Genomic DNA, 12,878 nt, shown 5'->3' with positions numbered 1-12,878 from the left:
AAGCCCAAACAGGGCAGTGGGGAGGGAAACCAAAGTTATATCTCTTGGGACAAGGGGAAAAAAACAATCCGGCTCATGAAGGGGTTAAAATAAAAATAATTGGTACATCACTCAGGGGGACTTTCAAACATTTTTAAGGGTCACTTTAATCTTTACTTTGGGAAACCACCTACCGACAAACGGAAGCAGAACGTTCTTCCCGACTCCGATCACAGAATTGCTCCTGTGGAAAAAATGGAAACGCTAAATTAAATGTGTTAAGAAAAAGAGACACTTAAAGGGTTATTCCAGGATGACAGTCAGTGTATGATGGGCCAAACCCCAGGTCAATCTGCGGTGCCCCTCTACTGCAGTGCCATCCATGGAGTGTGGCTGGGTCAGGTACTGCACGGAGGGGCAATGTCCATGTAAATGAAATCTTCTTACTTGCCGCCTTTCTCCAGGGAGCTGTGTTTGGGGTGGATGGCTTGGCTGCTGAAAGACTGGCTCCGGATCAATTTACTCTTCTTGCTTTCTCTGCTAACTACTGAAAACAGACAAACATCAGAACAGAAGCGACGAGGGGCAGAGGCCGCGGGTCTGTGTGTCAGGTACAATCCAGACATACGCGTTATCCAAGAAGGGCTGGTGAGCTCACAATCAGGGGGGCAGGGTTATCGAGGGAGGGCTGGTGAACTCACACTCAGGGGTGCAGGGTTATCCAGGGAGGGCTGGTGAGCTCACACTCAGGGGGGAAGGGTTATCCAGGGAGGGCTGGTGAGCTCACACTCAGGGGGGCAGGGTTATCCAGGGAGGGCTGGTGAACTCACACTCAGGGGGGAAGGGTTATCCAGGGAGGGCTGGTGAGCTCACATTCTGGGGGGCAGGGTTATCCATGGAGGACTGGTCATGTCACACTCAGCGGGTAGGGTTATCCAGGGAGGGCTGGTTAGCTCACACTCATGGGGGTAGGGTTATCCAGGGAGGGCTGGGTAGCTCACACTCAGGGGGGTAGGGTTATCCAGGGAGGGCTGGTGAGCTCACACTCAGGGGACAGGGTAATCCAGGGAGGGCTGGTGAACTCACACTCAGGGGGGCAGGGTTATCCAGGGAGGGCTGCTGAGCTCAAACTCGGGGGGGTTATCCAGCGAGGGCTGGTGAGCTCACACTCAGGGGGGCAGCGTTATCCAGGGACGGCTGGTGATGTCACACTCATGGGGGCAGGGTTATCCAGGTAGGGCTGATGAGGTCACACTCAGGGGGGCTACCCATTCTTTATTTCTTGTCCTTGGTGATGTGGACATGAAGCCTGAACACTAGGACATGATATAATATAATATCTCCGACAGCTGCTGGTGTTATCGTTTACCTGTCTGTGTGCCGGAAGAACTGCCCGAAATCACCGTGGGGAGGCTTTTTGGCAACGCTGATCCCGTTTTACTGTCCCTACCTAAGACAAAAGATGCAAGTCAAGAACAACTGTTACATGGGCGCATGACAAATGAAAAAGGGGTCTGCCTTTCTTAAAACCATCACCACCCATCTGCACGGACAGTGCCGGTGCTACAGCTAGACCCCGTTCACAGGTCATATCGCCCACATGGCCCCTGCAATGCTATATTCAGGGACACAGAACAGTCTGGAAGGCAGAGTGGTGACCGACACTTACGCTTCCTCTCATAGCTCTTCTCATTGCTGGATCTGGATTCGCTCTGCTGCTTCTCCTTTTCAATTTGCTCCTGAAAACACAAAATTGTAGCCAAAAATTCAGAAAAGTTTTAATATTTCAATAACTAAACTATCCGCCCTACTCCACAGATATAGAAAAGAGCTGGCTGGCTGACAACTCATGTCATTAGCTAAGCCAGCACCCTTTTATATCTCTGGAGAACGGGCTGCAATATTGATTGAAAAATCAAAATATTTATTTTGAATTTTTATCAACACACAGAAGTGGTCAAGTACAGAACCGAAAGATGAAGCTGCCGCGAAGAGACCCCAGCGTCTCACCATCTCCAGCAGCAGATGCTCCTCTCGCTCCTTCTCCTGGTCAAGTAAATCCTTTTCAAAGAAACGTTTCTGGAACTATGAAAAAAAAAGTGATTCAGTACAAATGGAGGAAAGAGACGAGGATGGAGGAAAGAGACGGGGGACGGAGATTTGGGAAGGAGATGGGCTAAGGAGACAAATGAAAGGGATAGGTGAAGGGGACGGGGGACGGAGGAAGGAGACGGGGGACGGAGGAAGGAGACGGGGACGGAGAACGGAGGATGGAAGAAGGAGACGGGGGCGGAGAACGGAGGATGGAAGAAGGAGAATGGGGACGGACAAAGGAGACGGGGACGGAGGAAGGAGATGGGTGATGGTGTGAGGCAACAGGAGACAAGTGAGGGTAGAAAGTGACATCAGGCCAGATGATGGTGGAAGGAAACGTGACGGTGGGAGGTTACACGCAAGAGTGGGAGGCAACATGCGAGGGTAGAAAGTGACATCAGCACAAGTGATGTAGAAAGAAGGGCGATGGCTGGAGGTGACATCAGGAAAAAGTGAGGGAGGAAGAAGATGGGTGATGGTGGGAGGTGGTAGTGACAGGCGATGGTGGTAATTGCTCCAGTACTTACTGCATCCATAGACATCTCCATCCGATCCAGCTCCAGCACAGTCTGCAAACAAATAAGAGAACCCCCATGTAATATCCACCTTCAATAAATCCCACTCCGTAGCGGGTGGCTCCTTGCTGTCAGTGAATGTAAACCTCCTGATGAGAACCCAGGACGCTGACACACTGTAACGTGTCCTGCAGCTCTGTTCAGGATGGGTTTTCAGCCACTAAATACAATCAATGACTGTGTCACTTCATTGCCAGCAAGCAGAGATCCTCTTACTGCCATGACGGATCTGACTGTGACGTCTCGCCCTATGTACCCGCTCACCCGTTTCACCACGGCCAGCACGTCCTTGTCCTTCTCCTGGCACAGCAGTTTCCGGATGCACAGCTCCAGCTGCTGCAGTAAGTGTTTGTCCGCCGGCAGCTTCAGTGTGGACTTCAGCTTTGGTAACATGTAACAAACCTTCATTCTGTGGCGGAGAAACGTATGTTCATACAGACACAGTGCTGCTACATCACAACGAGGCGTCTCCAGTGCTTACACTGCTGAGCACTGAATGTGGGGGAGCTGCATTTATTTATCCCATACACATCTCTAGTGCACCAGTGCATGTGACGGGCATCCCCACGGGGCACAAGCTCAGCCTTACCTGACGTTGGCCACCGGGTCACCCGTCAGCTCCAGCACCGAGAGGTAAAAATATTTACAGAAGAAAGACTTGGAGAAGAACTCCATGACGTATTCGCACGTGTCCAGGAAGCGCTGCCGGTTCCAGTAGCTCTTTCCTTGGCCAAGTTCTGGAATAGAAGATATCAGATCTTACACAGAGAGGATCAAGACCCCAGGAAGGCTCCACACCTCTGATTGGCCCCCCATCTCTTGTGAGGTCGGATTTCTAGGACAATCTCAGCACAATCAGGACAATTGGCCGGTAAACTACCGAACATAACGAGGCGCTTACGTTCCACCAACTTCTGGATGATTTCGTGCCTTTGCTCTTGCTTCCGGTTATAACGCAAAAATATACAGAGGGTCCGACTCGCTGCTTTCTGGACCGGCAGAACATTCTAGAAAAACAAGACAGGTGTCAAAATTTACACCATGGCTTTTGTCCTGTCTGCAAGGCTGTATAGGTTCGGCATGTCACCACTGTGCGAGTGCTGTATACCCCTCTTCTCCCGGGCACTGTGACACCACCCATGTAACACCATCTGTGCAGGATCCAGGGGGTGATGGGACTCACATTAGTGAGGATGATAGAAAACATTCGGTGCAGGAAGCGGTAATAGATCTGGTCGCTGGATATGATGTGCGGTAGGCAGGAGAACTTCTGCAGGATTTTCTCGTGGCTCCTCCATTTCAGCGAGTTGGCCACTCTCTGCTCGGCGGAGGTCAGAGCCGGGACCAGGTCCGGGACAATCATGAGCTGCAGTGTAAAGTAATAACTCATCAGTGCAGGAAGGACACAATGCACAGACCTGGTTGCACCACTAGAGGGAGCAACAGGCGGCTGCCTAACCTCAGATTTAAGATGCATAGGAAATAAAAAGCGCGTTGGGCATTAAACCAATCCTTGATACAGTGCCTTGCAAAAGTATTCGGCCCCCTGGAACTTTTCATCCTTTTCCCTCATATCATGCTTCAAACATAAAGATACCAAATGTAAATTTTTGGTGAAGAATCAACAAGTGGAGCACAATTGTGAAGTTGAACGAAATTTATTGGTTATTTTAAATTTTTGTGGAAATTCAAAAACTAAAAAGTGGGGCGTGCAATATTATTCGACCCCTTTAACTTAATACTTTGTTGTGCCAACTTTTGCTTGGGGTCTGTCTCTATCAGTTTTGTACATCGAGAGACTGAAATTCTTGCCCATTCTTCCTTGGCAAACAGCTCGAGCTCAGTGAGGTTTGATGGAGATTGTTTGTGAACAGCAGTTTTCAGCTCTTTCCACAGATTCTCGATTGGATTGAGGTCTGGACTTTGACTTGGCCATTCTAACACCTGGATAAGTTTATTTGTGAACCATTCCATTGTAGATTTTGCTTTATGTTTGGGATCATTGTCTTGTTGGAAGACAAATCTCCGTCCCAGTCTCAGGTCTTTTGCAGACTCCAACAGGTTTTCTTCAAGAATGGTCCTGTACTTGGCTCCATCTATTTTCCCATCAATTTTAACCATCTTCCCTGTCCCTGCTGAAGAAAAGCAGGCTCAAACCATGATGCTGCCACCACCATGTTTGGCAGTGGGGATGGTGTGTTCAGGGTGATGAGCGGTGTTGCCTTTACGCCAAACATATTGTTTTGCATTGTTGCCAAAAAGTTCGGTTTTGGTTTCATCTGACCAGAGCACCTTCTTCCACATGTTTGGTGTGTCTCCCAGGTGGCTTGTTGCAAACTTTAAACGACACTTTTTATGGATATCTTTGAGAAATGGCTTTCTTCTTGCCACTCTTCCATAAAGGCCAGATTTGTGCAGTGTACGACTGATTGTTGTCCTATGGACAGACTGTCCACCTCAGCTGTAGATCTCTGCAGTTCATCCAGAGTCATCATGGACCTCTTGGCTGCATCTCTGATCAGTCTTCTCCTCATTTGAGATGAAAGTTTAGAGGGACGGCCGGGTCTTGGTAGATTTGCAGTGGTATGATACTCCTTCCATTTCAATATGATCACTTGCACAGTGCTCCTTGGGATGTTTAAAGTTTTGGAAATCATTTTGTATCCAAATCCGGCTTTAAACTTCTCCACAACAGTATCACGGACCTGCCTGTTGTGTTCCTTGGTCTTTATGATGCTTTCTGTGCTTAAAACAGAACCCTGAGACTATCACAGAGCAGGTGCATTTATACGGAGACTTGATTACACACAGGTGGATTATATTTATCATTATTAGGCATATAGGACAACATTGGATCATTCAGAACTTCACAATGAACTTCTGGAGTGAGTTTGCTGCACTGAAAGTAAAGGGGCCGAATAATATTGCACTCCCCACTTTTCAGTTTTTGAATTTCCACAAAAATTTAAAGTAACCAATAAATTTCGTTCAACTTCACAATTGTGTTCCACTTGTTGTGGAAAAAGGTTGCAAAGTTCCAGGGGGCCGAATACTTTTGCAAGGCACTGTAAGTCTGATTATAACTGAACTCATCTAACAATGGCGGCTACGTGAACACTCCATGTACAGATGCAATAGGCAGATGTAAAACACTTGCGATTGACTCTGATGAAGCCGCATTGGTAGCGGCGATACGCTTAGGGAAGACTCCTATACCCATTTTATTTCCGATAGTATCCCTATTGTTGATATCCCTCTCAAAACATCTTGGTCATACTGGTATTGTATATGTATTTGAGGAATATGTCGTACATAGTTCTGCACTATATAATGGCACTGCGAGTGTTTTATATCTGCCTATTGCATCTCTACATGGAGTGTTCACATAGCCGCCATTGTTAGATAAGGTCCATTAAAAACAGACTTGTTAGAGATTGGCTTAAGGCACTCCGTGCTTTTTATGTCCCATGCATCTTAAATCTGAGGTTCTGACAATTCTGTTTACTATATGTCCATATTTTGAGGTTACAGCTGCACATTGCACTTAATTTTGTGTATCCAGTGAACTTAATGGTAATATACCAAATTGATTAGCCATGTATTAATACTTTGTTTTTTTTTATCTGAAACCACAGGATAGGATCATGTGGCCAATACCTAGACCAGACTGGGCGTTTGTGTACATATCGCCGCCATCTGAGCTTTTTAAATGTTTTTAGAGATTCTTTGTGGCTTATTGTTATTGATAAATAAATGATACAAAATTCTGAGATGATCACCATGGTCTACATATATACTTTGGTTTCCCTTTTATCCAGCAGATATAGACAGAGCAAGCCTCCGACAACTCCTACTGACTACAGACCCAAAACAGGAGGGGGGACGGGCTGTGAGATCTGGGGTCTGTAAAATGGAGGGGTCTGTAAGGAGAAGTGGCCTGGTCTGGGGTCTGTAAGGAGAAGTGGCCTGGTCTGGGGTCTGTAAGGAGAAGTGGCCTGGTCTGGGGTTGAGTCTGCAAAGGGAAGTAGCCTGGTTTGGGACTTGTAAGGAGAAGGGCCGGGGCCTAGTCTGGGACCTGTAAGGAAAAGGGGCCTGGTCTAGAGTCTGTGAAAAGGAGATGGGCCTTGGTCTGGGGTCTGTGAAAAGGAGAAGGGGCCTGGTCTGGGTCTGTAAAGGGAAGTGGCCTGGTCTGGGACCTGTAAGGAGAAGGGGCCTGGTCTTGGGTCTCGGCGAAAAGGAGAAGGGGCCTAATCTGGGGCCTGCAAGGAGAAGGGACCTGGTCTGGGGTCTATAAGGAGGAGAGATATGGTCCGAGGTCTGTGAAAAGCATGAGGTGCCTGGTTTGGGGTTTCTAAGTGGGATGTGTCTGATTTGGGGTCTGTATATTGGGGTCTACTGTGTATTTCTTAGGTGGTTAGGACATTATAATTTCTAGGAGTCTGTTCTGTGGTCAAATGTATTTAGGAGGTTTGATCTTGGGTCTAAGTTTATTCTGGACTTTTTACAGTCGTATTGCAGAACCTGTATTCATTTGCAGGTGTGTATTTTAGTAGGGCTCTGGCCTGGCCCCTGTATTCATTTTGGGGTGATCATATGTCCCTATTTGCTTGGGACATGACCTGTGTACAATGGACGGGTGATAGAGCCTGCACCTTTGGCAAATGGCGCCATTCACACCTTGTTTTCCAGCCCGGAGTCTCCTCCGCTTGTCATCAGCTCCAGCGTTTCCGGGAGGTGATCTAACAGCGCGTCCACCACCTGTAACCGGAGAGGAGATCGTCCGTCAGATATCATTCACCTGAACAAAAAGCTGCTGCGCCTCCCGTCCTGATCTCTGGTCATTTCAGTGTTGTCATAGGGACACATTTCGAGTCTTAATCTCGGTCCACATCGACATCTTAGGTTCTGCTATTGAAGTCATTGATGCAAATGGAGATTTAACATTTGTGCAAAAAACGCAAAGCTGAATTGCCAGAGCTCAGGACAGGGAGTGTTGTCATGGGGGCATTGCAGCTTCTCACCTCTAGAGAGTCGTCCTGTAGTAAAGCGACCAGCTCCTTGTGTATTAAATACACATTAGACCCCAAGAGCTTACAGACCTGAAAAAAAAAAAAAAGAAGCTGATGACATCAGCCCAACAATCCGGAAATTCCACTAATCCGACAACAGGTGAACATTCACTAGCGGGAGATCCGTGGATTAATCAGAATCATTAGGAGTTAACAATGTACACAGAAATATCATTCGGCAGCTGCCGCCTTGCTTGTTGATGGTTTTCAGAAACATTAAGATGAGGCAGATATACACCGGTCCATACTTACTTCACAGAAGCCAAGAGCTATGGAGTATCGGACGGGCACATCAGGGTCGTGGCACAGGCAGAAGAACGTGGCATAAAGGTCGATGTGGAAGTTTTTTGCTGCCACAAATACAACCATGGCCTGAAGGATGAAAACATACATGAGAAATGGAGAGGTAGACACACGAGAGAGAGATGGAGAGGCAGAGAGGGGGAGAGAGAGACAGAGAGATGGAGAGAGAGAAAGAGAGAGAGGGAAAGGGAAACGGAGGGAGAAAGAGGGAAGGAAAGGGAGAGAGAGAGAGGGAGGGAAAGGGAGGGAGAGAGAGGGAGGGAAAGGGAGGGAGAGAGGGAGAGGAAGAGAGGGAGTGAGGGGGAGGGAGAGAAGGGGAGGGAGAGGGGGGGAGGGAGAGGAAGGGAGGGAGAGAGGGGGAGGGAGAGGGGGGGAGGGAGAGGAAGGGAGGGAGAGAGGGGGAGGGAGAGAGGGAGTGAGGGGGAGGGAGAGAAGGGGAGGGAGAGGGGGGGAGGGAGAGGAAGGGAGGGAGAGAGGGGGAGGGAGAGAGGGGGAGGGAGAGAGAGGGGGGAGGGAGACAGAGGGGGAGGGAGAGAGAGGGGGGAGGGAGAGCGAGGGGGGAAGGGAGAGCGAGGGGGACGGAGCGCGAGGGGGACGGAGCGCGAGGGGGACGGAGCGCGAGGGGGACGGAGCGCGAGGGGGACGGAGCGCGAGGGGGACGGAGCGCGAGGGGGACGGAGCGCGAGGGGGACGGAGCGCGAGGGGGACGGAGCGCGAGGGGGACGGAGCGCGAGGGGGACGGAGCGCGAGGGGGACGGAGCGCGAGGGGGACGGAGCGCGAGGGGGACGGAGCGCGAGGGGGACGGAGCGCGAGGGGCAGAGAGAGAGAGGGACAGAGAGAGGGGGACAGAGAGAGAGAGGGACAGAGGAAGGGAGGGAGAGAGGGGGAGGGAGAGGGGGAGGGAGAGAGAGGGGAGAGGGAGACAGAGGGGGAGGGAGAAAGAGGGGGGGAGGGAGAGCGAGGGGGGAGGGAGAGCGAGGGGGGAAGGGAGAGCGAGGGGGACGGAGCGCGAGGGGGACGGAGCGCGAGGGGGACGGAGCGCGAGGGGGACGGAGCGCGAGGGGGACGGAGCGCGAGGGGGACGGAGCGCGAGGGGGACGGAGCGCGAGGGGGACGGAGCGCGAGGGGGACGGAGCGCGAGGGGGACGGAGCGCGAGGGACAGAGAGAGAGAGAGGACAGAGAGAGGGGGACAGAGAGAGAGAGAGGGACAGAGAGAGAGAGGGACAGAGAGAGATAAAGAGAGATGGAGATAGAGACGGAGAGACAGAAAGTGACAAATGGAGGGACAGAGAGAGATGGAGACATAGACAGATAGAGGAAAATAAGTATTTGATCCACTGCTGATTTTGCAAGTTTCCCCACCTACAGAGAATGGAGAGGTCTGTAATTTTTATCATAGGTACACTTCACCTGTGAGATACCGAATGTAAAAATAAAATCCAGAAAACCACATTGTAGGATGGTTACATAATTAATTTGCATTTTATTGCATGAAATTAGTATTTGAGGGGGCGTGGCCTGAGTGTCCATGTGAGCGGACGTGCGGCAGAGAGCTCCCGCTGCTGTGCATTATAAAATCCTGTATAGCCGCTGCTGAACGGCTCCAGGGGAGGCTTACCGGCTGCGGGGTGACCCAGAGAGCTCGGCGGTGCTGAGCGGTAGCTCCGTGAATGGAGAGAATGACTAGGAGAAGGCAGAAGGACGCGGGAGCCGGGGATGCAGGCGCAAGCCAAGATGGCGCCGATGCAAGGGAGAAGGCGGATAAAGAGAACTCCGCATGTAAGAAACGCATGGAGGTGGCGGCAAAGCTTCAGCAGTTTGTAAGAGTGGAGGCTGCAGAGGAGGAAACCGGAGCTGATACAGAGGAGGAGGAAGAGAACTCAGCAGGAGAGCATGAGGTACAACAGGGGAGACAGGAGAACAATATGGCGGTGGCAGTAGGGGGATCTGAGGACATGGCGCCAGAAGCTGAGCCTACCCTGAGAGACGTTTTTGCATTGGTTTCTTCATGTAAACAGTCTCTGACCCAACAGATACAGGAGGTTAAGGGGGACACAGCCCAGATAAACGCAGCCATGCAGAAGATTGACAAGCGTGTGGGGGAGGTAGAGGAGAGAGTGAGCACTGCAGAAGACCATATAGTGCAGCTGCAAAAGGCTGAGAAGAAGTTCACTCAAGCAATAGCTGAATTGGCGGCAAAAAATGAGGATCTTGAGAATAGGTCCAGAAGAAATAATATACGCATAGTGGGCATCCCTGAAAAAGCTGAAGTAAGGAATCCAACTGAGTATATTGAAAAATGGTTGTTAGAGACTTTTGGAGATACGGTGCTGACAAAAGTGTTCGCGGTGGAGAGAGCGCATAGGGTCCCACCGAAACCACCTGTCCCTGGAGCGAATCCCCGTACCATGCTCGCCAAAATCCTAAATTACAGAGACAGAGACATTATCCTGAGGAAGGCTAGAGATATGACGGATCTGACAGTTGAAGGCCAAAGAATTGCGATTTACCCAGACTATTCTGCCCTGGTTCAGAAACAACGGATGATGTTCACGGGTATCAAGAGACGGCTGAGGGAGTTGGGAGTGCAGTACTCCATGATGTTTCCAGCAAGACTGAGGGTGGTGGCGTTTGACAAAATTCACTTTTTTCAGAAGCCGGAGGAAGCTACTCAGTGGATCGATATCAATGCTAAAAGGCTTAAAGGAAAAGGAGACTGAAACTGACGGGGGACTCTGAATGCGATTATTTCTCTGTCAGTTGGAAAAGAGACTTGTGATTAACAACTCAGGGGTTATGGGATGTGAAAGCTGAAGGGTGGAGCTGGGTTGTAATCAGCTACAGTTAAGGGAATGCTATAACGGCTGCTGGGGTAGGGGGAGGAAGGGTAAGCGGCGTATTATAAATTTGTTTAGGTTTCTTGCATTTGCAGGTTAATCAATGTTGAAATCTTGTGACATGTTAAAGAATGTATGGAATTCTGCTATGTACAGTGGCGGGAGGAGGGTTGGGAAGGTACTGCCAATCGGAGTGTTCGCTATGGGCGATGATGCCCCACTCTTGAAAAGAGGCAGAACGGTTAGTTGTGAGAGGGGAAGGGTGGGAAAGGGAGTTGGGATAGGGGGGGTTAGGGACGTTAGACAGCTCATGGTCAAGAATAATGATATAGTTAGAGAAGATGAGCCAATTGATGGGGGGCCGTTTTAAGATTTTGAGCTGGAATGTGAGAGGCCTGGCGGAGAAATCCAGACGAGCCGCGACTTTGCAGTATGCAAGAGACCAACGGGCCTCAATGATATGTTTGCTGGAGACACACTTGGTAATGGAGAAAGTGAATGTCTTAAATAGACGCTGGATTCAGAAGGGATATCACTCTACCTTCTCAACGTATGCGAGAGGTGTATCAATTTTGGTCCCAGCGGGAGTACAGTATGAGGAGGTGAAAGTTTGTGTAGATGCAGATGGTCAGTACGTACTAATACAGTGTATAGTGTATGGAGTGAGAGTGTGTATTGCAGCTATGTATATTCCGCCTCCCTACTCAAGCAGGAAGATTAGAGAAGTTTTGGAGCGAGTGGAACGATGGGGGCCGACACCACTGATGATTATTGGAGACCTAAATAACGTCTGTGACGACTTCTGGGATAAAAATAAAAACACCCAGAATAGGTCGGGGGGACATACAACAACATTTGGCACCTATGTACATGAGATAGGTATGATTGACCTTTGGAGGGTTAGACATATTGGGGAGAGAGGGTATTCATGTTATTCGCCGGCGCATGCCACGCTCTCTAGAATTGACATGGCTCTGGGAAATAAGCTATTAGACACACTAGTTGGGGAGGTGAGATATCTCCCAAGGGCCTTGTCGGACCACAGTCCAATTGAGGTGGAGTTTAGGTTGGCGGGGACACAGTCTGTAAATGGGAGGGAATGGAAGATACATCCTAGTTGGTTACATAGTATTGAGATGGAAGGTATAGGACGGGAGGTGGCGGAGTTCTTCTTTTTGAATGATCGGAGTACAGACGCTCTTACGATTTGGGATGCAATGAAGGCGTATCTGAGAGGACTACTATTTAGAGACATTAGTAGGTGTAAGCGAAGGACGAGAGAGGCAGAAAGGGCGGCAGTTGATGAGTTGAAGGATGCAGAGGATGGGATGGCGACACTGGGAACTCCTGAGGCGGGGAAAAGGCTGAAAAATGCACAAAATCAACTGGAAAAAGTACTGTTGGAAAAAGCTGATAGGAAGCAGGAATTTCAAAGAGTGTTGTATTACCAGGAGGGAGAAACTGTGGGTCATATGCTGTCGCTGGTAGTGGCTGCTCAGAGGGGTACTTCATATGTACACTCATTGGAGCCTGTAAGTGGAAGCAGAGTATCTGAAACACCGGAGATTTTGAGGACTTTTGCGGACTTTTATGCAGACTTATATTCCTCCCGGGTCGGTGAGTCGGTCGGAGATACATTGACCTTCTTGGAGGGTCTGGATCTGCCGAGACTGAATGAGGTGGATAGGGAGAGCTTGGAAGCCCCTATCACGGAGGAGGAGCTGAGTCGGGCATTGATGTCCATGGCCAATGGGAAGGCGCCTGGGGTCGATGGGTTGCCCGCCGAGATCTATAAAAGTTTGGGAGAAGTGTTAATTCCTAGATTAAAGACGGTTCTGGAGGAAGCTAGGTCCCGGGGGTGCTTACCAGCTTCTATGAGGGAGGCCATAATAGTGGTTATTCCAAAGGAGGATAAGGATTTGGGGAAACCTGAGTCATATCGCCCAATCTCTTTGCTAACTATTGATGTCAAGCTTCTGGCCAAGGTGTTAGCTTCCCGTCTGTCTAGTGTCATTACGG

The 12,878-nt window shown here is 49.7% G+C and overlaps 1 protein-coding gene across 4 annotated transcripts in view; it reads right to left on the bottom strand.

Annotated features, from left to right (window-relative positions):
* PPP4R4 (protein phosphatase 4 regulatory subunit 4) overlaps window positions 1–12,878 on the bottom strand; it is a 128,119-nt gene that overhangs the window by 5,151 nt on the left and 110,090 nt on the right. For 2 of the 4 annotated variants that reach the window (XM_069737275.1, XM_069737293.1), the window contains exons 11-23: window positions 7,970–8,089; window positions 7,670–7,747; window positions 7,326–7,406; window positions 3,832–4,014; window positions 3,550–3,655; window positions 3,238–3,385; window positions 2,913–3,057; window positions 2,601–2,642; window positions 1,990–2,064; window positions 1,649–1,718; window positions 1,349–1,429; window positions 427–523; window positions 174–223 (exon numbers count right to left, since the gene is read on the bottom strand). In XM_069737275.1, the coding sequence (XP_069593376.1) occupies window positions 174–223; window positions 427–523; window positions 1,349–1,429; window positions 1,649–1,718; window positions 1,990–2,064; window positions 2,601–2,642; window positions 2,913–3,057; window positions 3,238–3,385; window positions 3,550–3,655; window positions 3,832–4,014; window positions 7,326–7,406; window positions 7,670–7,747; window positions 7,970–8,089 (1,276 nt within the window). Of the gene's footprint in view, window positions 1–173; window positions 224–426; window positions 527–1,348; window positions 1,430–1,648; window positions 1,719–1,989; window positions 2,065–2,600; window positions 2,643–2,912; window positions 3,058–3,237; window positions 3,386–3,549; window positions 3,656–3,831; window positions 4,015–7,325; window positions 7,407–7,669; window positions 7,748–7,969; window positions 8,090–12,878 lie in introns of all 4 variants that reach the window. The other 2 variants (XM_069737283.1, XM_069737267.1) reach the window with 1 other exon arrangement.

This window comes from Ranitomeya imitator, chromosome 1 (assembly GCF_032444005.1).
Source record: "Ranitomeya imitator isolate aRanImi1 chromosome 1, aRanImi1.pri, whole genome shotgun sequence".
In the NCBI taxonomy this organism is placed as follows: domain Eukaryota; kingdom Metazoa; phylum Chordata; class Amphibia; order Anura; family Dendrobatidae; genus Ranitomeya; species Ranitomeya imitator.
The sequence above is the reverse complement of the archived record's forward strand: the minus strand, read 5'-3'. Positions and strand labels throughout refer to the sequence as shown.